Source organism: Panthera onca, chromosome E2 (genome assembly GCF_046562875.1).
Source record: "Panthera onca isolate mPanOnc1 chromosome E2, mPanOnc1 haplotype 2, whole genome shotgun sequence".
Taxonomy (NCBI): domain Eukaryota; kingdom Metazoa; phylum Chordata; class Mammalia; order Carnivora; family Felidae; genus Panthera; species Panthera onca.
Genome location: NC_138353.1, coordinates 20,445,817 through 20,468,693, shown reverse-complemented (window position 1 = coordinate 20,468,693; position 22,877 = coordinate 20,445,817). Strand labels below are relative to the sequence as shown.

The 22,877-nt window shown below is 43.7% G+C and overlaps 2 protein-coding genes and 1 pseudogene across 6 annotated transcripts in view; all 3 read left to right on the top strand.

The window, feature by feature from the left end:
• The window catches only part of ZNF507 (zinc finger protein 507), a 45,985-nt gene extending 37,675 nt beyond the window's left edge, over positions 1 to 8,310 (top strand). For all 3 annotated transcript variants that reach the window (XM_060650876.3, XM_060650877.3, XM_060650878.3), the window contains 2 exons: positions 4,255 to 4,389; positions 4,505 to 8,310. In XM_060650876.3, coding sequence (XP_060506859.1) covers positions 4,255 to 4,389; positions 4,505 to 4,880 — 511 coding nt within the window. In that variant the 3' untranslated portion in view covers positions 4,881 to 8,310. The remainder of the gene's footprint in view (positions 1 to 4,254; positions 4,390 to 4,504) is intronic.
• A 4,296-nt stretch (positions 8,311 to 12,606) lies between these two features.
• Positions 12,607 to 21,762, top strand: LOC132689889 (large ribosomal subunit protein uL14 pseudogene; annotated as a pseudogene).
• Positions 21,524 to 22,877, top strand: part of DPY19L3 (dpy-19 like C-mannosyltransferase 3) — a 77,374-nt gene continuing 76,020 nt past the window's right edge. The window contains exon 1 of one of the 3 annotated variants that reach the window (XM_060650883.3): positions 21,524 to 22,204. The gene's annotated coding sequence lies outside the window, so the exon portion shown is untranslated. The remainder of the gene's footprint in view (positions 22,205 to 22,877) is intronic. The other 2 variants (XM_060650882.3, XM_060650881.3) reach the window with 2 other exon arrangements.

The following is a 22,877-nucleotide window of genomic DNA, read 5'->3' as shown; positions in this document are numbered from 1 at the left end:
GAATTCCCAGTGATTTATATAGATAACTCTACTGTCGGTAGGTGGTAACTTTCTTCCAAAGTATATACAGTATGGGAAGAGGGGATAAGAAAGTGTAACTTTCCTGTGGAGAAACTCGATCTCAAAGTCAGCATCAATAGTGCTAAGTCATGTTGCGACGGTATTCTGTGCCGAGGCTCGAGGGTGGCACTATACCTCTGGGGTCTTCCTCCCAGGAGCCCATTACCCTAGTCTAAACATGAGAAAAACCTCAGACATACCCAAATTGAGGGACATTCTACAAAATACCTGGCCAGTATTCTTCAAATCTGTCAAGTCATTAAAAACAAAGAAAGTCAGAGAAACGTTAAAGTCTAGAAGATCCTAAGGATATGTGATGACTAGAATTGAAGGACAAAACTAAGGAAACCTGAATAAAGTATGGACTTTAGTTAATAATAACGTATCAACTTTGGCTCCTTGTTTATGATAGATATACCTTAGCAATAAAAGATTTTAATAATAGGAGAAACTCAACTTTTTTATAAAGCTAAAGCTATTCTGAAGTTAGTTTGCTTTAAAAAAAAAAAAGATAATTATTTAATTGAACAATTTATTCTTACTTTGAAAAGTTTTGAGTAATAATGGAGATGTTCCGTGGGATAAATTTGCAATTTCTGACATTTGTGTTTTGACCCATTTTTCTCAGAAGTATGAAATTCTCATTGCATAAGCCTGACTTTCCATTCAGAGGACGCTTGATGTGCAGCATTGTGTGGTTCATTCTGGGTACAGAATTTTCCAGTGAGGTTTCAGGGCAGATCCTGAATGCAAAGTAATCTGAAGAGTCAAGAGTTTATATTTCTCCTTTCTTTAATATAAATATAAAGGTGTTCATATTATCAGTTACCACGTAGGTGTTTGACATGTGTGAAGGCATTGTACTTGGTGAAAGTACTGAGGGGGAAGGAACGAATGGGCATCTGTTGGCCTTGACTGTTCACTCCTACTTGCTCAGTGTAGACCTGAGTGCCAGGCCACTGTGGTGCAGGGCAGTCTCTACTTTCTTTAAAAAAAAAAAAAATTTTTTTTTAACGTTTATTTATTTTTGACAGAGAGAGACAGAGCATGAGCGGGGGGAGGGGCAAGAGAGAGAGAGGGAGACATGGAATCTGAAGCAGGCTCCAGGCTCTGAGCTGTCCGCACAGAGCCCGACGTGGGGCTCGAACTCACCGCGAGATCGTGACCTGAGCCAAAGTCAGACACTCAACCGACTGAGCCACCCAGGCGCCCCAAAGGGCAGTCTCTACTTTCAAGGGACCAGTGCAGAAACGCTTGAGGCAGGGACTCAGCACATTCATCGCATGGTGTAACTAGCGCAGTCGCATAGGGACACTGAGCTGAATGGCACGGAGGGGGGCGTGATCACCAACTGCTGGCCCTTTTCTAGATGTTAGTGAAACAGATTTATTGAGATGGATGGGTCCAAAGATAGATATAAATGGGCAAAATAAAATGAATTAAAATTAGTTTTCTGTGTGTGGCCAGTAATAAAATTATGCAAGCTATAAAGTCTTTCTTTTTAATGATTTTTTCATGTTTATTTATTTGTTATTTCTGGGAGCGAGAGAGAGAGTATGTGCACGAATGGGGGAGGGGCAGAGAGAGAGAGAGGGAGACAACAGAATCCGAAGCAGGCTCCAGGCTCTGAGCTGTCAGCACAGAGCCCGACGCGGGGCTTGGACTCAAAAACCACGATATCATGACCTGAGCCGAATTCAGACACTCAACCGACTGTGCCACCCAGGCGCCCCCAGGCTACAAAGTCTTGAAGAGAATGGGATAACGGTCTTAAAAATATTTCCAGTAATAAAACATTTCAAACATTTTACCACATTTTGAAGAAATAAAACAGGGACAGCTAAAACTTGTTCTGCCCTTCCTTCCTGTTGTGCTGATGCTAATATATATCATTTACTACCATTTTTTAAAACTTTATTGTGTGTGTGTGTTTACACATGTATGTATGTATTAATAATATATACTGGTTTGATGTTTTAACAGTTTATTTAAATGATACACCAAAGAAATCTTTTTTTTAACTTTTTCTTCTCACTGACCATTATTGACATCAATTCATGGTAATAAGTATACATCCAGTTCTTTTAAGCACAGCATAATGTTCCATTATATGAAAATAAACCATTTTATGTCCACTGTGCTGTGGAAAAACAGTGGTTGTGAGTTGCATCCTTTTTTGTCTTTTTTTTTTTTTTTTAATGTTCATGGCTACAGTGATGCTTCTTGCATATTTGTCCTTGTGAACACATAGCCGCCTAGATCCAGGGTCACAGGTGTGTGCCTCTTCAGCCTTAACAGATGCTACCAGGTTGCTCTCCAGACTTTGTACTCTGCACGCCGTCTGTGCGTTTCCCCTTCTTCACACCGGTACAGAAATGGCATGATCAGACTTACTCATCTTCCAGGCTTATGGGTGTGATGCATTTGCCTGCGTATTAATGAAAATCGTATATCTTCTTTATGTTTGAGTTTATGGAAATTTTTCTAAGAAATGCACATTTATTGCCCTTAAGTAGCTTGGTGTTTGCTGAGGTAAAAGGCCCTTCCCTGGCCTTGGATCTGATGTCTCAGGACCTGTATTAAAAGATAACACTGCTGAACCCACCGTAAAGCGGAAGGTGGGTTAGAGGAAGAATTTAGTCCTTGCCGTATTTAGTTGTCTTATTTATTCCCTATTGTGCTTTTTATTTTCTTTGTGCTTCATTATCAGTGACCGTGTCTCTTACTGTGAAGGGTTCAAGTAAGTTACCTGATTTGTTAGGCTTCTACTTAGGTATTTACAGGGCACCCGGCTTGCTCATTCATTAGAGCTTGAGACTCTTGATCTCAGAGTCGTGAGTTCAAGCCCCGAGTTGGGTGTAGAGATTACTTAAAAATAAAATCTTTAAAAACATTTGCAGTTGTCCAAAAAGATAAATATAATTTTATCATACAATTCAGCAGTTCTGCTCCTAGGTATTTACCCAAAAGATGAAAACTCCTATCCATACAAAAACCTGCATGTATATATTTATAGCAACTTTATTCGTAATTGCCAAAATGGGGAAGCAGCCAAGATATCCTTCAGTAGGTGAATGGATAAACAAATTGTGGTACATCTTGACAGTGGGGTATTATTTGGCGATAAGAAAAGAGCTATTGGGCCATGAAAAGAGATGAGGAACTTTAAATGTGTATGGTTAAATGAGAGAAACCGGTCTAGAAAAACTACATACTGTATGATTCCATCTGTGGGACATTCTGGAAGAGGCAAAGAATCAGTAGTTGCCAGGGATTCAGGGATTGGGAGGGGTGAACACACAGAGCACCGAGGCTATTTCAAGCAGAGAAATTACTCTTCATGATTTATCATGGTGGATACGTGACATTATGCACTTGTCAGAACACAGAGAACCGTGTAACACAAACAGTGAACCCTAGTGTAAACTGTAGACTTGTTAATGATGGATGATGTTCCCATATTGGTTCACCATTTGTATCAAATACTCCACACTGATGCAAGACGTTACTAAGATGGGGAACTGGGTGCGAGAGAAAGGGGGCATAAACCTACAAGCGTTCTGGAAGAGTCTATTCAAAAAGAGAGTCTGTTCCTTTTTTTACTTGTTTTTAAATGTTTCATTCAGTTCAGATTTTACCAAGTGTAGCCAATTATGTGCGAACAAAATGTTATTTTGAATAGAAAACGTTTTTAAGATGATTAATTATCCATTTTATTTATGAAACTTAAATTGTTGATGCTTTTCAGGACTACTACTTCCATTTTGTGTGGATCTGTAAACAAGCAGAGTTCTTGTTAAAATTATCTAATTCCTTTTTGCTTTCTTGAGAAATAGAGTGGTATAGAGAGTATCAATTTTGTGTATTTTTCTTTCTGTGTGTGGTTAAATAATTTAGAGCAAAGATTTTGTATGTTAGTATATTAGAAATCTTTCCAAATACTGTAATAGCCAAAGTAATCTAGGATGTTTGTCATGATTCTAATAATTTTTTTTACAATATAAAATCCCTAATTTTATCAATTCTAGGATATCTGTTCTAGGACACGTTAGCCTCTGAAATCAATATGTCACTTACAATCAGTAACATCTTAGGTTTAGTGAAATACCATGTCTCATAAGGCTTCAGGGAAGGAATTCCTTAATTGTCTTTAACTGATGCTGGGGATGGTTCTGACTCACTCGTGTCTTTCAGATGTTCTCTGTGTGGGTACGTGTGCAGCCATCCTCCTTCTTTGAAGTCTCACATGTGGAAGCATGCAAGTGACCAGAATTACAACTACGAACAAGTAAACAAGGCTATCAATGATGCCATTTCACAGAGTGGCAGGTATTTATCCTGTCCCTTTCCTTGTTGCTGTATGTAAACCAAAGTGAGGGTTGAATCTGCCAGGCTTACGTGATAACCAACTCAAGGTGTGGTGTGTTCTGTTTTTGTTTTTAAGAGTTCTGGGGAGATCCCCTGGAAAGATGCTCTTAAACAGCAGTGAGGACAGAGCCGATCGAGCCGATCCTGTCACTGGAAGTTCTGAAAACTTGGTGTCAGCCTCAGAGCTGATTTCCCAGGCCCCCGGCGAAGTTGTAGGTTCCAACGACAACGAGAAACTGAGCCTTACGAGTAATACCTCATACAGTTTAGAAAAAAACTCCAGTTTGGCCCCTCCTGGCATGGAGTATTGTGTTTTACTCTTCTGTTGTTGTATTTGCGGTTTTGAATCTACCAGCAAAGAAAATCTCTTGGATCATATGAAAGAGCATGAGGGTGAGATCGTAAACATCATCCTAAGTAAGGACCACAACACAACTCTAAACACAAATTAGATTGAATAACTCCTTGAAGAGGGACACGGTAGAAGAGAAACCCTTTAAACCACAGGTTCACCTTTGCGCTATCAAATAACTTACTAGACACAGAAGAAATAGTTGGTGTGGGGTTTTTGTTTGTTTGTTTGTTTGTTTTGAAGAAAAGACAGATATGACTTTGGAATCAAATTTGCAGTGTAATAAAAAGAATTCCAAATGGATAAGTGGGAATGCTGTTCAAGTATCGTGAGTGAGGGGAGGTAGGTTGAGGAGGAAGCAAAAATGTAACCCTGTGTTTGCCCTGTCACCTCTTCTTAGTGGTGGGTGTATTTATTATTCAAAGCTTAATGTAGTGTAGAAATGCAAACAAAAGAGTTAAGAAACAGCTTTTCCGGAACTTCTAAAACTTCTTGTTCCAAAGGTGTCACATCTTAAGCAGAGCTTAGTTCTCTTTGTTGTGAACTCGGACATGCCAGCTGTGGAGGGCCGGGCCTCTCGTGAGGGGCGGGAGGCAGCTCTCTGAGGGCTTTTCACTGTGACCAGCAGAGTCAACAAGGAAAAGATCACCAGAGGGCTGTGAAATGATCTACCCAAATCGATAGGAATGAATCATATACTCAATCTAGGATCTATTTCTCCCTAAAACAGAAAGAGACCTCTGAATCCAAATCTAGATTGTAAATAGGCATTTAAGAAGTAAATTGTTGTCTTAAATTTACAGTGAATGTCTTGTGGGCAAAGGAGAAAATAGGTGAATTCCCACCAGCCTCAAACCAAATCGCAAGGTGTGTGAAAACGGGGACTCATTTAGCACAGCACCCTTCCCAGAGGCCCTTTCCAGGTTTGACGGAACACCGCACTTTTCTCCGTAGTTGCACAGGCTGACCCTCTCTTCTGAACTAGACCAAGTGTCTCATCTCAAAGGTCTATTCAAGCAGCCAAGTGTGAAGATTGGCATTTGATCATCAGACCTCGGAAATCTTTGGAACTCTTAAATAAAAATCATTTGAGGGACAAGAGGTGAAATTCAGAGGCCCCTTAAAATGAGTACTGCTATTGAGATTTTACTACCTGGAGTTTATTAATCTAGTTATACTTAGCATAAGAGGTATAATCAAATGTGGCTAAACTATAGTAAACATTCAGGTTGTTTATAAAACTTTTAATAACAGGCGATTTGGTGCAAGTCTACAGGGTTTCTCCTGTCTAGGATGTTCCGTTTTGTTAGTGTGCAATAGGACATATGGACAACCAACTCCAAGTGCTTTTGCATTAAAACTCGCCATCGAATACATGTAATCTTCTCATTAATTACACATTTTGTATTATAATGTATTTCAAAGTGAAGAGAACAGGGGTGGTTTTGGTTTTGCTTCTGTAGTACTGATCATTTATCTTTGTGTTGTTTTGTTGAAGTGAATTCTGCGTACAAGTCAAAGGCTGGTGCACCGAGCAGTGCACTGTCTTCATGGTGCTCTTTCTGAACTTGATCTCTAACATGTTCTAGAGCTGAGGCTGTGAGTCTGATAAGTTTAGAAGACATTGATTACTCTGTAGACACATTTTAGGAAAGAATTCCCTTCCCCAAGTCCAGGTGTGGACTGAATGAATTAATATTTTTAAGATAGCATCAGGAACTATTACGTGGGGCCAGGCCATCTTGAAACATTGTTCAGTTTTTTCTACATCTTATTTTGATGATGATATTTAAACAAACAGAATCGGTTGTAATTGCCAGCTGTTTGATTTAGGTAGCTTTATTTATGAGAGTTAATCCGTTTCTGATAGGTGGTTTTTAAAAACATAAAATGAATTTATATATACCAATTATATATATTACCCAAATTCACTGCATGTGGATTTATGTTCATTTTCTCCTGTTTTCAGAATTAAAAGACAATTCTATTTCATTTCATGTTTAAGTAAATAAATGGTTCCATTCTTACCGCTCATTCTGAAAATTAACCCTTATTAGCAGAATTTTGTTTTATAAAGGTTCCTTGGTTTTAATTTCATGTAATCATTTGGAAAATACTAATGACCAAAAAAAAAAAAAAATCCCAAAAGCATTCATAGTGAGTTTTTAAATAACCTTCAGTTCCCTAACCCATTTCCGTTGATTGTTACTTAAATTTTCCATTTGGAATCATGAATTTAAAATTTCCCTAGCTCGTGGGAAAAAATTCACCCAAAAGTTCCAAACCTTTCAACGTTCATCTGACTCTGGCCTAAAATGCCCTCAAAAGCTTTCTGTGGGGCTTTGGGAAGAACCATATGCCATGGGTGTTCTGTACCTTCCTGTGACCATTTTGTGGCGAGCTTGAAGTTAACAGTGTCTCCACCAAGAACAATTGAGTGTTTCTAAAAGTAATAATGAAGGCTGAGTATGCAATGTTAATTGTAAAAGAGATAGGTATTAGAATAATCATCAGGGACTCCCTTCATAGGAATAACTATCTAGTGGTACTAGATCTTTTGCCATATAAAGATCATAGTATTTGTTTCCCACTCTGAACACCTAACAGTTGTAAGATTTGATAGTAAAACTAGTTTTTAAAAGAAACTGGATAAGGCAAAGGCGGGGAGGGCGGAAGACGGTGCGTTGCGTTCTGATCATCACAAGTAATACTTTCCAAGGGTCAACATTTTCTCCCACTCACTACTAGTCCAGAATGTGGTTGGTGTCCCCAGTGTTCTAACAGTCCCAGGCCTGTATTCCAGTGGATCCCTAGACGTTAGTTCTGTGTGCAGCCAGTGCGTTGCAACGACGCTGGCAGAAGCTTTTGTTCTAGATCCTCTCATCCTATTCGAGGTAGCTGTTGGTGGCTTCATTATTATTTTCTCTGTCTTTTCTCACAAAGCAGATGGTGGGCACCCATGTTTACATTGTATCTTCCCACAATGTACTTGGCTTGACAAAGACAAGCAGGCTTCTCTATCGAGACTTATTATATTTTTAGTTTTCATAGACACTTATTTAATCTTTTTTTATTGTACAGCAAGGTGCTCTAAGTAATATTCTATAAAATATATTTAATAGAAATTTGAGTTTGATATTCATGGACATGAATACATGTATTTTTTTAAGAAATAAGTATTGTGTAACACTATGGCATTGCTTCTATAGCCAAAGTCTAAAAATTTCTGGAACACTGACATGTAAAGACTACAGTTAATTCTGACACTGTATCTTATTAAAATAGGATGATTTGCATTTTGTAAAATTATCCTGCACATCGAGCTGCATGCCTTAAAGCCTAAAACTCTAGGATCGTGTTCATGGTAGAACAGTTCATCTGTTCAACAAACAGTGAAGCAAGGTCTATAGTGCTTCTTTAACTACCTTTGGAAATACTGTACAATGTTAGAATAATTTATTTTGCTTTACAGGAGTTTGTCATGTATTGACTTTAATATTGTATTTTGGTAATAAATTTTTTGTTAAAAACACTCGCCTCTGAAGTTTTATCACCAAAGGTTTTTATCATTTTTATCTTGGAAATGTTGATTTGGTCACTTGGAAAGTGGGGTTTAAATACTGAAGAGCCTCCCAAGGGTTGAATTTAGGATTATGGCTTCTGATTACCCTTGGGTGACTTCTTCAGCTATTTCTGGCTAGCATGCAGCTCTGTTACACAGAGATGACTGAAAAAGTACTTAGATTGTTTTAATCACTGTAAACATTCACTCTGGTTTTGAAGCTTTTTGCCCTTACTACTCGGTTCTTCATTTTCTCTCCCGAATCGCATTTTTCTGTGCTTTCAGTTCTACTACAGTGCCAGTGCTGGAGACTAGCTGTATTCATGACAGTTAGCATTCTTTATGGAAGGCCCGAAACAACAATAGTGTGTTCACACCTGATCGTTTTGTGGTCTACATCAGATACGTTCTCCAGTTAGCTTTGTTGGCAGCATTGAGAGGTGAAGCTGACATCGTCTCACTGTGTCATTGGTCTGGTTATCCTGGGCCACCTCAGCTTAGAGTCGAGAGGCCAAGTGTTTCTTCCCAACAGCTATAATCCGCTGTCCTGTCTCCCTAGAGGCAACGTAATTATACCCCCTATCTTTTAAGACCCAAATGCCAACACTTTGTCACTAAACTCCAGGTTAGTTGTAGAAATCCCATCATGGAACTTCTAGAACATCGGCTGCAGTTGGTTAGCCGCTGTTTCCAGTGAGCACTTGAAATACGACTGGCATGCGGTGAGTATACGATGCACGACCGTTTTGAAGGCTTAGAACAAAAAGTGAAGTATCTTATTAATAGTTTTATATTAATTACATGTTGAAATGATATTTGGGGTTAAATAAAATGTGCTATTAAAATTCACTTTTTTCCCAATGTAGCTACTAGAAGAATTTTAATTACGCAGGTGGCTAATGTAATGTTTCTGCTGGACGGTGCTAGTCTAGAAGAGGGATTAGTAAACTACATCCCTTGCTTGAGTTCAAGCCTGCCACTGGTAAAAACCAGTAAATAAAGTTTTATTGGGGGGCACCTGGGTGGCTCTGTCGGTTAAGCATCTGACTTCGGCTCAGGTCATGATCTCACGGTTCATGGGTTCGAGCCCCGCGTCAGGCTCTGCGCTGACAGCTCAGAGCCTGGAGCCTGCTTCGGATTCTGTCTCCCTGTCTCTCCGCCCCTCCCCTGCTCACACACTCTCTCTCGCTCTCTCGCTCTCAAAAGTAAACATTAAATTAATGATAATAATAAAGTTTTCTTGGAATATAGCTGTATTTATTGGTTTACATGTTGCATGTGGTTATCTTCAAGGTACAACAGCAGCATTGAGTAGTGGTGACAGAGACCGGATGGCCCACAAAGCCCAGATTACTTACTATTTGTTTGATAGTTCCATAGAAAATTTCTGTCTGCTGACCTCTGACCTGGAGGAATAATGGTGTGATCCGTGCTTTAAAGCTACCAGAAAGAAAAAAGCTTTTTATAAAGAAAGCTTTTTATAGCACTGTTTTCTAGCTAAGTTGTATTATTTCTCCCCCCGTAATTTTTATAAAGTCTTCCTGTTTTTCCACAGCCCTTATCCATAATTTATGACTTTAACCTGTTTCATCGTCTCTGCTCTTTAAAGCCAAACACAATTTGTTTAAAATAACAGTGCACGATTAAATAATGCTGCTATAAAAAGTACTGTCTTGTTTTCCTCCTGCCAACCTTGCGGTGTTGCTGGTGCCCTCCCTGCCTCGCCCTTTTGGAGCCGTGGGCACCACCGCCGATTGTGGCAGTTCCAGGGACATGTCTCGCTGCGGCGCACGGCAACCATGGCAGCTAATCCACTCAACTGGGGTGACAACTGACTTCAGTAATCCCGGACACACAGAAAAGAGTCTTTGATGTACCGCTTTGTAACGGATAAAAGCCAGATTCATGGAGGCGGTAGTTGGCTTTCGTGTAGATCTATTGACTAAACCGGCCAAGTGAGGAAACAGTCAGCAGTACTTTTTGACCTACATGTCCTCCAGATCTGTCAGCAAAGACATAAAATGACCATTTTCAGCCCCATAAATTCTTTGAAAAGTTTTTAACTGGGGCCATATGACAGGCTTACTCAGGTCATGTGTTTTGGTTTATATCTCAGGATCCAAATGACTGTAAGGTGCTTGAGCCATTGCCAGAGTCCTACCTGTGCAGCAGAATCCACTTCTTTGTATATTGTGTTGGGGGACTCGACCCCACTGTTGTGATGGCACATTAATATGCTGTGTCTCGTTTTCTCATCGAACCATGAAGTGTTCGTGAGATGATGACCTACTTGATTTTCTCATTTACGGAGTTATTTCTTCCAGTAATGGGTAATCATGTTCACTTGTTTGCCTTACAAAAGTAGATCATAGTAGATCTTCTCTGGAATTAAAGAGTTTAATTTTAGGCATCTCCTATAAATTCTTAGATGTATATGACAAAATTAGCAAATGCTGGTGTCTTTTTGCTTCCTAACCCAGCCACGTTTACGCCAAGTGTCACTGAATGCAGATAGTAAAGGCACCATCCTGTAAAAGTTGGCAAAACTGGATGTATGACAGAAGCTTCTAGGGTAATACTGAGGTACGTGGGGCCTTTGGGAAGGACATTACATAGGTAGCTGGAGTTTGAGATACACAAATCCAAAAATAATGAATCCTTGACCATAAGCTCAGACTCAACCATTCCATCTTTCCGATTCCTCGGCTTTATCCTTTGTTCAGAAAATAAAAAGGAGGCGTGCCTGGGTGGCTCAGTCGGTTGAGCGTCTGACTTTGGTTCACGTCATGATCTCACGGTACATGGGTTTGAGCCCCGTGTCGGTCTCTGTGCTGTCAGCTCAGAACCTGGAGCCTGCTTCAGAGTCTGTGTCTATCTGCCTCTCCCGCTTGTTCTCTTTCTCTCTCTCTCTCTCTCTCTGAAGTAAATAAACATAAAAAAATTTTTTTTAAAGACAAAGGATACTTGCCCATGTCATTACCATTGGTATCGAATAATAATGAAATGGCTTTTTAAATTATTAATCTTAAAAAAACTGTGACCTGAAGAGACCCTCAGCAAAATAAAGTTGTTCATTTTTCAGGTCTTTTATTAGTACCGAATCACGTTATTTAAAGGCTCATTGTCACTACAGTGCACATCTCCGGATTTCTGTATTTTCTACTTGTCATTTTATCAATTCTGGTATCTGTACTTCAGAAACAACGTGGCTGCCTTTTACTGAAATAGGCACATCGATCCACATCTTGCTTTCTGTTTATATCTCCAGCCCTATTTAAATTCAGTATTTCCAACCACAAAAGGTGTTAGAAAATTCTATTTCAGGCTTATGAGAAAAAGTACAGCAGGACGTGGTTCAAACCTTAAGCTGTATTTATTTCTGATCTTCTGCAGCTAATGTGCAAAAAAAGTTATGCTGCAATAATTAAATAAACCAGTGGTTTCAAGGTTACCTTCATGTTTTTAAGCCCTTCTCCACTGGGAAGCATGAGAACACGGTGAGGTAGTGTCTGTCTACAATGGTGATACTGGGGTCCGTGTGGAGAATCACCGTAGAGGTCAAGAAATCTAGGGCTTTTCGGAATCTGTGCCCACCTTGTGCTCAGTGTGCAACTGCTGATTCAGAGGCTCCAGCGTACTGCCTGGCAATTTTTAAAACGGAACTTTGTAGCAGCGGGAAGAAAACATAAGTAGGAATCTTCCTAATGGGAAAGCAGTCACCACATCCCATCTGCGACAAGCAGAGGAATGTCTAGGAGACAGCGCCCCAGGGCTGCCCACGAAGTGGGTACTGCTACCTCGGGTGGTTTGGAATACAGTCTGGCTTTACCCTTTTGAATGTCTTTTAAGTTCAGTTATTCCTTTTTTTTTTTTCTGACCTGTAAAGCTGACAGTAATACCTACCTCATAGAGTTGCGGGGATTAAATGAGATGGTCTACAAAACACTTCGTCAAGTCCTGGCAGTTCTGGACCATGCTTGGTTCCAAGCCATGTGATCCTGAGTAAGGCATTCAAGCATTTTTGAGACTCCGTTTCTTCTTCAGTAGAACAGATGGGAATACGTAAGCCCTGTAGGGTTGCTGTGAAAGTTCATAACCATGTGTATATAGGGCCTGGCCGTCTAGGGGCTCAGCAGCGGTTGCTTCAGTTGATGCGTTCTGTGACAACCTTGGTCTTGTTACAACCTTGGAAGGAACCGAAGAACCATCCTGGCTTGTGTCTTGAGGAAGAGCACTCAAAACAAAACATCCTATCCCTCCAAAGATGCCAAAAAAGTCAAAACCTATTTCCCAGTCCCTAGAATATTGTAGACAGGTCACGTCACATCTAAAAGATAGTCCAGCGTTCAAGATATCAAAACGCGGACGTGGTGGGTGGTCTGGTGGGAAATTCCGAGCTTCCCTGGGTCTTCCAGTAGGAGGCGATATCAACTGTGCTGACAGCACAGGAGCCAAAAATCTGTGCGTCATCTCTGTGATGGGGGATCAAGGGGCGACTGAACAGGCTTCCTGCTGCTGCTGTGGGGGACACGGTGATGGCCACAGTGAAGAAAGGCAAGCCAGAGCTCAGGAAGAAGGTACATCCGGTGGTGTAATTCGACGAGAGTCATACCGGAGAAAAGATGGCATGTTTCTCTAAGGATATCACAGAGATCATAGTAAACAACAAAGGCAAAATGAAGGGATCTGCTATCACAGGACCAGCTGCAAAGGACTGTGAAGACTTGTGCGCCAGGATTGCATCCAATGCTGGCAGCATTGCACGATTTTTTGGTGTATCAAAACAAATTTTTTTTTTAATGGGGTGCATGGGTGGCTCAGTCGGTGAAGCGTCCAACTTCATGTTAGGTCATGATCTCACGGGCCCGCTTCAGGTTCTGTGTCTCCCTCTCCCTCTGCCCCTTTCCTGCTTGTGCTGTTTCTGTCTCTCAAAAAAAAAAAAAAAAAAAAAATTTTAATTTGATAAAAATTTTAAATTATTTGCTCCCTCCCCGCCCCCGCGCAAAAAAAAAAAAAAAAAAATCCATTAAAGGGAAAAGCACAGCAGGGCTCCTGGGTGGCTCAATCGGTTGAGCATCTAACTTTGGTTTCAGCTCGGGTCCTGATCCCAGTGTCATGGGATCTGTCCCCTGCCTCAGACTCTGAGCGGACAAGGAGCCTGCTTGGGATTCTCTCTACCCCCTCTCTCCCCCTTCCTCGCTCTCTCTCAAAACAAATAAAGAGGGGGAAAGTGTATCTCCAGGGTGTGAGTAGAGCTCCATCCAGCCACCAAAACTTAATCCATACCAGTGTTTCAACCTTTTTTCTTTTCATTATCACCACCCTAAGGAGCCCTTTTTATGGTTTTCCTAATCAGCTCCCCAACCCCTGAAATTTGAATACCTTAGATATACTATATATCTGTGCTTGATACATAAAAAGGGTAGGATTTTTTTTTCAACCCCTCCCCAGACCAATTGCCTCCCCATGGCGGGGGGGGGGGGTGGGGGGGGTATTACCACGGAGAATGCATGCTCTTATGTAAACGACCTGGTTGATGATAGTTGTGGGGAGAGTAAGATACTACGCCCAACTCAGCTTTCTGGTTTCTGGTCCAGACTAAAACTGCAAAAGGTGGTCAAGAGATTTTGATTAAAAACCCTCTCCAAGATGGCTTTATCTGCTCTTCCATCATGTGGGGATCACAAAAGCACTGAATCCACCCAGTATAGTCTACACAGCTGCTGGGGGTCCAGTGAGTCCTGGCTGACAGGCACACCTGTGAATTCTTATGCATAAGGAGTCCTTCGAGCTGACTTACCAATGTTCATGGGGGGACCCAGGAGGGTCGCAGAAGAACACTTCATGAAAATCCAACCCAGTGCTAGATTAGCCACAATTTAAGGCAGGATAAAATATCTTAGTTTGAGAGTGTTAGAAACATATACATTTCTGGCTCAAACTCCTACTTCTTCCTACAGAAAAAAACAGAACTCCCAAGCCAGACAATACGCTTTGGCATCTGTTGGTAGGAAATCTGTACTTCTAGGAGTTTTAGACACCTGTTGTGTTATGCCTGTTGCAGGGGATGACATTAGAGCAGTCCAAAGGAACAAACTGGGAAGACCAGCCAAGGCCACTGGACTAGAACAGCCAACATCTAGGAATCATCACATTTGGCAAGAAGCTTATGTGATAAAGCATCACCATCTGCTTTAATTGAATAACTTGACTATTCATGTCCTCATTTGAAATATACAAGTACGACATTATTCTAACCATGGAAATTAGAAAAGAAGGTGTAAGGGGATGGGGACCCTGGGCGGCTCAGTCGGTTAAGCGTCCAACTCTTGATTTCGGCTCAGATCATGATCTCACGGTTCGTGGGATTGAGCCCCAGGTCGGGCTATGCACTGACAGCTAGAAGCCTGCCTGGAATTCTCTCTCCCTCTCTCCGCCTTTCCCCTGCTTATAAATGCTCTTTCTCTCTCTCTTTCAAAATAAATAAACTTAAAAAAAAAAAGGGGTATAGGCAGGAATAACAGACAAGTAGAGCTAAGAGTATCGGGTATTAAGGCAAATGAAACCAAATTGGTAATGTTTAAACACTGTTAAGTTTAGGGACGCCTGGGTGGCTCAGTCGGTTAAACGTCCAACTTCGGTTCAGCTCATGATCTTACAGCTAGTGCATTTGACCCCTGCGTTGGCCTCTGTTGCTGACAGCTCAGAGCCTGAAGCCTGCTTCAGATTCTGTGTCTCCCTCCCTCTCTCTGCTCCCTCCCCTGCTCATGCTCTCTCTCTCAAAAATCAACATAAAAAAAAAATAACGTTAACTTTAAAAGTCAGATAATTGTGCACCTAGCTAATCTGCCTATGAATTTCACCATTTTTAATTTGATCTAATTTAATTTTAAGTAGGCTCCACACCCAATGCAGGGCTTGAACTCATGACCCTGAGATCAAGTGACATATTTTACCAACTGAGCCAGCCAAGCACCCCTGAATTCCACTATGTAAACCACTACAAATCTAATACAAAGTTGATCAAAGGAAGAAAAAAATCAACACTAACAATATTTCATAACGCCTTTTTTAAAGAATCTCACAGGGAAGGACTCCAGTGTAACGTCAATGCCTGTGCAACTCTGTAATGATCTGTGTGCACTGAGGAAGTGGACCCTTGACTCGGCACAGGTTCCCTAAGACGAAGCACACTGAGCCAGGCTCCAAAGGATGATGCAGGCACAGCCTGTCTGCAGCCTCTGGTGTGGGTTGTACATAAGAGGTGTATAGAACAATCCAGTGGAATGCAGGCAGAACATATTAGGACTTCCCTTTGTATTTACCTCAGTTAAATATATGTATGTGTATACACTGACACAGAGAGGACAAACTTTTTTATCTGATAAAGGTATGTCAGCAAAAAGTCTGCTCCTTTATCAAGACACGTGAAAAGCCAACCGTTGTGGACAAGAGGGAAAAACACGAAGTGCATGAGAGCACTGTTAGAAAAACATATGTGGTTGGCCAAACTGTCTCCAAATGCATAGGTGTTCCTATAATAGCATACCCAGTCTTAAAAAGATCTCACTTTGCCCAAACGTTCCTATAAATTTTATACAATTCTAGTAAAAACCTCCATAGATTCTTTGTTGGAAACTGATAAATGGCTGGAGTTCATCTGAGCCAACAGATATGTAAAACTTGCCAAAACATGTGACTTTTTAAGAAGTGTTTATTTTTGAGAGAGAAAGAAAGAGCAGAGGAGAGGCAGAGAAAGAGAGGGAGAGATTGAATCCCCAGCAGGCTCTGGGCTGACAAGCACAGAACCCGATGCAGGGCTCGAACCCACGAACCGTGAGATCATGACCTGCGTCAAAATCAAGAGTCGGATGCTTACCTAACTGAGCCACGCAGATGCCCTGACATGTGTTTAAAAGAAATATACTGGGGGCGCCTGGGTGACTCAGTCAGTTGAGCGTCCGGCTTTGGCTCAGGTCATGATCTCACAGCTCGTGAGTTCAAGCCCCGCATCAGGCTCTGTGCTGACAGCTCAGAGCCTGGAGCCTGCTTCAGATACTGGGTCTCCCTCTCTCTCTGCTCCTCCCCTGCTCACACTCTGTCTCTCTCTCAAAAATAAATAAAGATTTTTTAAAAAAAAATTTTTTTAAAAGAAAAGAAATATAATAAAGGGGGCACTTGTTCTCGCAAGTATGAAAGGCTTTCTATAAAGAAACAGTAGTTACAAATATGTGGAACTGTTGCACAGCGTTCCTTTTTAAAGTCACTTAAACATAATAGTTAACAAACAGGCCATATACATACAGGAATTAGTATGTGATACAGGTAATTCGAAGAATAATGGGGAAACAGCTGACCAACCAGCCAGAAAGAATTATATCAGACCGCCATCTCACCCCATATTAAAAAGATGCCATATTTTTAAAAACTGGAAGAAAGTATTTTTAAATTTTTACAATCTTGCAGTGAGAAAGGTTTTCCTAAGCGTGATGGAAAAACCCAGAAGCTATAAAGGGAAAGGTGATAGATTTGACAATATAAAAATGGAAAAATTGCTGCGTAACAAAAGACACCTGACGAGGCATACAATAAGGAGGAAAACCTCTGCAGGGTACTCTGCAGGGTATGTGACAAAAAGTTCATTTCTATAATCTGTAAATACTCCCTTCACATCAAGATTAAATCCATGACTGGTCAAAGAACACAAAAAGACAAATCATAGGAAAAGAAACACAAACAGCCAATAAGCCCGTGATACAACTGTCTCCACCTCACAAATAGCATTTAAATGATACCTCGGGGCACCTGATAGGATACGGGGTGGCTCAGTCGATTAAGTGTTCAACTCGACCTCAGCTCAGGTCTTGATCTCAGAGTCGTGAGTTTGAGCCCCATATGTTGAGCTCTGAGATGGGGGTGAAGCCTACTTAGTAATAATAATAACACAAGTGAGACCTCACTTGTCACAGAAGACCGGCAATGACTAAAAACATCCGTTGTTGGATTGTTGGCAAAGGCACAAAGAGATAAGCAGTGGAACACGCATTGGTGGACGTGTAGAATCGTTAACCTTTTTGGAAAGTAGTTTGCCAATGTTTATCATAGTATTTTCAAATGTTTATTTTTGAGAGAGAGTGAACACAAGCAGGGGAGGGGAAGAGAGAGGGGGAACAGAGGATCTGAAGTGGGCTCTGCACTGACAGCAACGAGCCCGGCTTGGGGCTCGAACTCACAAACCACGAGATCATGACCTGAGCCAAAGTCAGATGCTCAACCGACTAAGCTACCCAGGTGCCCTATCATAATTTAAAATAGGAATTCTAGCAATTCTACTTCCAGAAATATGTCCTAAAGAATTACATAAATATAAGGATATTCTTGACAGCATTGCTTGTAATAGGATAAAACTAAAAAATAACCTAAATGTCCAATCCGAGGGGAATAGTTAAATAAAATTATGATATATCCATGCAGAGCAATTGTTTTTAGGTTTGTTTATTTATTTATTTACTTAAAGAGAGAGAGAGAGCGTGCACAAACGGGAGGGACAGAGAGAAAGAGAGAGAGAGAGAGAGAGAGAGAGAATCCCAAGCAGGTTCCACACTGTCAGCACAGAGCCTAACTCAGGGCTTGATCCTACGCCCGTGAGATCGTGACCTGAGCCAAAATCGAGTTGGACACTTTAGCGACTGAGCGACCCAGGCGCCTCCCCCCCGCCCCGCCACAGAAGAATATTACAGGATTGATCACCTATCATTGTGTAACAAAATTACCCCAAAACGGAATGGCTTAAAACAGTAAACATTTCTTTTCCTGTTATTTCCATGTCAGATATTTGGGAGTGGCAGGTGGGCATTTCTGGCTCAGGACATCTCATGAGGCTGCGGTGTCTGAAGGTTGCCCTGGAGCTGGCAGACCCTTCCTCTAAGGTGGCTCACTCACATGGCTGGCAAGGGGGCGCTGGTTGTTGGCCAGAGGCCAGTTGTTGCCCAAGTGGCCTTCTCCACTGGCTGAATGTCCTCACAACGTGGTGGCTGGGGGCCCCTAAGTGACCGATCCAAGGCTGAAACTGGGAAATTTGAAGACTGACTGGCATGTTAGTCAGGTCAGAGAGAGTGCAAGGAGACACTTGCAAAACCTCCAACAGAAATTTAAGAATGGGAAGTAGAGATGAGGCTGGAGAGATAAATGGAGGCCGATTCATGGCAGTAATTCCAAGCTGTGTTAAGGAGCTTGATTTTTATATGAAGCTGGTAAGATCGCTCTGGTTATTACACGGAGGGTGGAATGAATAGACAAGGACAGGGGGCAGGGATGGAGGTCAGGCCATCAGTTAGGAGGCCATTAAAGTGATCCTGACAAGGAATGGTACCTTGGATTAGGGGGGATGGCAATAGAGGGGGAGAAAAATCAGGGAGCTTCTGAGATATTTAGGAAAAAGTCCAATAGGACTCCATGTTTAGATACGTGGATTACACAACAGGAAGGAACCACGTTTGGCTCCTGGGGTTGTGACTTGACCAATCAGGTGAATGGGGCACACGGGATGAAGAGCAGGTTGGGGATTAGAAAAAGTTTTTAATGAGTTTGAGATGCTTACACATGGAAACGTTGAATCATCAGTGGCCACATGGGACCTGGAGGTCAGGGAATATATGCCTGGACATAAAAACGTATGAGCCATCAGGACATTAGTGGACAATGGAGCCATGAACCAGCGAACCGTTGCTTTGAAAAGGAAGAGTTTACAAGAGACTGAGAAGGAATGCCAGAAAGGTTAATAGGAACACCAGGAGTCTATTGTCACAGAAGATACCGCCGTGATCAACAGTGGTCACACCACTAAGCCAAGCAATTTAAAACAGAACACTGTGTATCAGATAGGAAAAAGAGCGCTCTCCCTCGGTCCCAAGGCGGAGTACTTTTATAGGAAGGATGTCAATAGCATCGATGACTTCTGGTGTGGTGCTTCTCCAAGTGTGATGTACAAATAACCTGGGGACTCTAGTAAAATGCAGATTCTGGCTCAGTAGGTCTCAGTAGGGGAGGGCCTGAGAGCCTGAGTTTCTAAGAAAGTCCCCGGCGATACTGATACCCCTGGCCCACATTTTGAATAGCGAGGTTCTGCTGTGGCTTTCAAACTTTACTGAGCACAGACTCACACGGAGAACATTTTAAAACAGATTATTGGACCCCATCCCTACAGATTATGACTCAGTGGGTCTGGGGCAGGATCTGATAATATGCATTTCCAACAACCTCCTTGGAGATGGTGACAGTGATGCCACAGGTCCCCAAGACCACAGTTTGAATTGCACACTTCTACAAGACCACAGCTTAACCACTGCGGGCCACAACAGGGAGAAATCCATATGGATTTCAAGACATAATGCAAACAAGAAGTATTCCTGAACACCACTGGAGTCAGTCCATGACCAGAGCTCATTGAGGGCAGGGCCTGCTAGTTACCCATCACCCCCGTGGTTACTGTATCAAAGCTAAGTACTCATCCTTTTTTTTTTTTTAATATTTTTTAATGTTTATTTTTGACAGCGCAGACGCGTGCACAAGCAGGGGAGGGGCAGAGAGAGGAAGACAGAGGATCCAAAGCAGGCTCTATGCTGTCAATAGAGAGCCCAATGCGGGACTCCAACTCATAAACTTCGAGATCATGACCTGAGCTGAAGTTGGACGCTTACCTGACTAAGCTGCTCAGGCGCCCCAGGACTCATTCTTAACTGATTTATTAATTCTGAAGACTTAACCTTCAGCAGTAGATACTTTTTAAAAGTAAGTCTCAAAGCTTTATCTTGCTGGAAAAACCATTTCATTAATACTAAAACAAAGAGCTGATATTGAGGACTGTTTCCTTTACTGAAGGGACATACATTGCACCACAGACACATTCTTCCCCAGAGCACACAATTTTAGAAATACACAATCTTGGAAAAAACCCTATATACAATAAGAAGGGGGAAAATTCGGGGCGCCTGGGTGGCTCAGTCGGTGGAGCGTCCGACTTCGGCTCAGGTCATGATCTCACGGTCCACAAGTTCGAGCCCCGCGTCGGGCTCTGTGCTGACAGCTCAGAGCCTGGAGCCCGTTTCAGACTCTGTGTCTCCCTCTCTCTCTGCCCCTCCCCCGTTCATGCTCTGTCTCTCTCTGTCTCAAAAATAAATAAACGTTAAAAAAAATTTTTTTTAAAAAAAAAAGAAGGGGGAAAATTCTATTTAAGGAGGAATCAGGTCACATATGTATTTATTAAGCACCCAAAAGTATTTTATGGAAGGCATCTAAACGCGAAAAAGATGGATTACAAATACAAGCTCTGCTGTCAAGTCTGGATCATCAAAGACACCAGCAACCAAGTTAAAACATGACAAATGCCATCTGAAAAAACAGCTGACACTTATTTTTCTTAAAGCCACCCAGCAGATACCTCAATCCATTCGCACAGAATGTGTGTTTGTTATTAATAGCAACAGACGCACAGAGGAGGAGAAAATACCCAACAGGGGTGACTGACTTCCTGGATAAAATAATTTCGTGTTGGAATTAGCCAGATGGACAGTCTTTTCACAGGTGGAGGACCCAGACGACCATTCCTTAACTTAAACATGTGGCCTGGGCATCTGCTGACAGAAGGCTTCATCTACCCTTCTATGCAGTGTGATTAAGAAACGTAGCCAGGTAGGGGCGCGTGGGTGGCTCAGTCTGTGAAAGGTCCCAATTCCGCTCAGGTCAAGGTCTCATGCTTCGTGACTTCCGAGCCCAGAGTCAGGCTCTAAGCCGACAATACGGGGCCTGCTTGGGATTCTCTCTCTCTTTCTCTGCCCCTCCCCTGCTCATGCTCTCTCTCAAAATAAATAAATAACCAAAATTAAAAAAATAAATAAATAATAAAAAAATAAAAAGAAAAGATACCCAGATAAAAGCACAGTACCTGCCCTCAAAAAAGGCTTCACTCTAGTCCTGGAGACCAAGAGAAGCATATCCTTGAAGGCAAGATTAAGGAAGGGGCGTGCCGCCCCCACCCCAACGGTAGGGGTAGCGGGGAGTCGCCGGAGAGGCCAAAGTGTCTCTGCGGGTGCTCTCTACCGCAGTGGAAGCGCCTTCCAAGCACACACCGGCGGCCACTGGGTCCTGGGGGGCTGCCAAGACCTGCAAACAAGGCGCCACAGGCCTGAGACGCTGGAGGCGGGAGAGGCCCGAGCGGTCAACTGCTTCAGTCCGCCAGACCCTTCACCGAGCCCCCCGCATCCACCAGCACCCGGGAGCAGGAAGCTACGGGAACAAGCAAAAGGTTTCGCGGTCTCTTGCAAGCACACCTGAGGCGACCCTTCCTCAGAGGCGGGCCCCTCCTCCCCCGGGTGGCCACCTCTCGCTCTGCCCTGGGGCTGGCGGGCGTCCCCGCGGCTGAGGAGGGCAGCCGCGTACGCTCGCGGGAGCGCCGCGCGGGTCAGGGGTCTGTGTGCTCGGGGCACGCAGGGGCTGGACGCGGGGCGGGCGGGGCGGACGGGGCTAGCGGAAGTGTGCCGCTTCCTTCCGGCCGGCGCCGCACGAGACTGGGCGGGGCGCCCCTGGAGAGGGCGGGGACTTGAGCTGACGGACGGCTCCCGGGACCTATGGGCGCGCCCGCGGCGGCCCGGCCTCCCTGGCGCGCCCCTTCCTCGGGGCCGCGGACGCCCCCCAGTCCCCCATTTCTCTGGTGTCGCGCAAAGCTCTTTCGCTGCACGGTGGCCGCTGCCTGGTCCTCCCTGTCCTCACGGTGCATCGCGGGCAGTTGCGCGGCCCTCGGCACCCCCGGCCGGCCGGCCTCCTTCCCCGCCCGGAGCTGCGCGCCAGGACGGCTGAGGCCGCAGGTCTGTGACTGCGTGTCGGGCCGCGGGCGGAGCGAGGGGACGCGCGGGTGCGAGGCTTCGGCGGCTGGTCGGGCTGCGCCCTGCGTTGCGATGTTCCGCCGAATCAGCCGCAACGACCGGGTGCCTGCGGGTTGTCCCGCCGCGTCGTGCAATCGGGGGGCGCGGCCCGGGCCCCGCGGCGCCCTGGGGCGCCAGGGTGGGGGACGCGGCGCTCGCGGGTCCGCTCGAACTGCGGGGCGGGGGGCGGCAGGTCGGGAGTGAGGAAGTTTGCCGAGGGCGGGGCGGGGCGGCGCTCGCGGGCTACTTCGGGCTCCTGCCGCGCGGGCGGAGGGAGGGCCTGGTTGGTGCTGGCCTCCGCGGCCGCACGACTCTGCCGAGCTGGAGCAAGTGTCTGAACTTGGGCGGCCGCTGCCGGCCCCTCGGTGTCCGGTGGGGACACTCGGCGCTGTGAGGCTGGGGTGCGGCGGGAAGCTGAGTGTCGTGCCCTGCAGTGCCCGGTCGCTCTGTGCGTGCTGGTCCTTCCGAGTAGAGGACGAGCGTCGCTCTCACTTCCCTTTTCCAACGTCGAAGATGGCATTCCCTTTCATTATGGGGAAACTTTTGTTTCCCCAGTTGGTGCGATTATCACATTGCCCGACACAGAGTTGGCGCGGAAATGTTTGTTGCCCTTCTG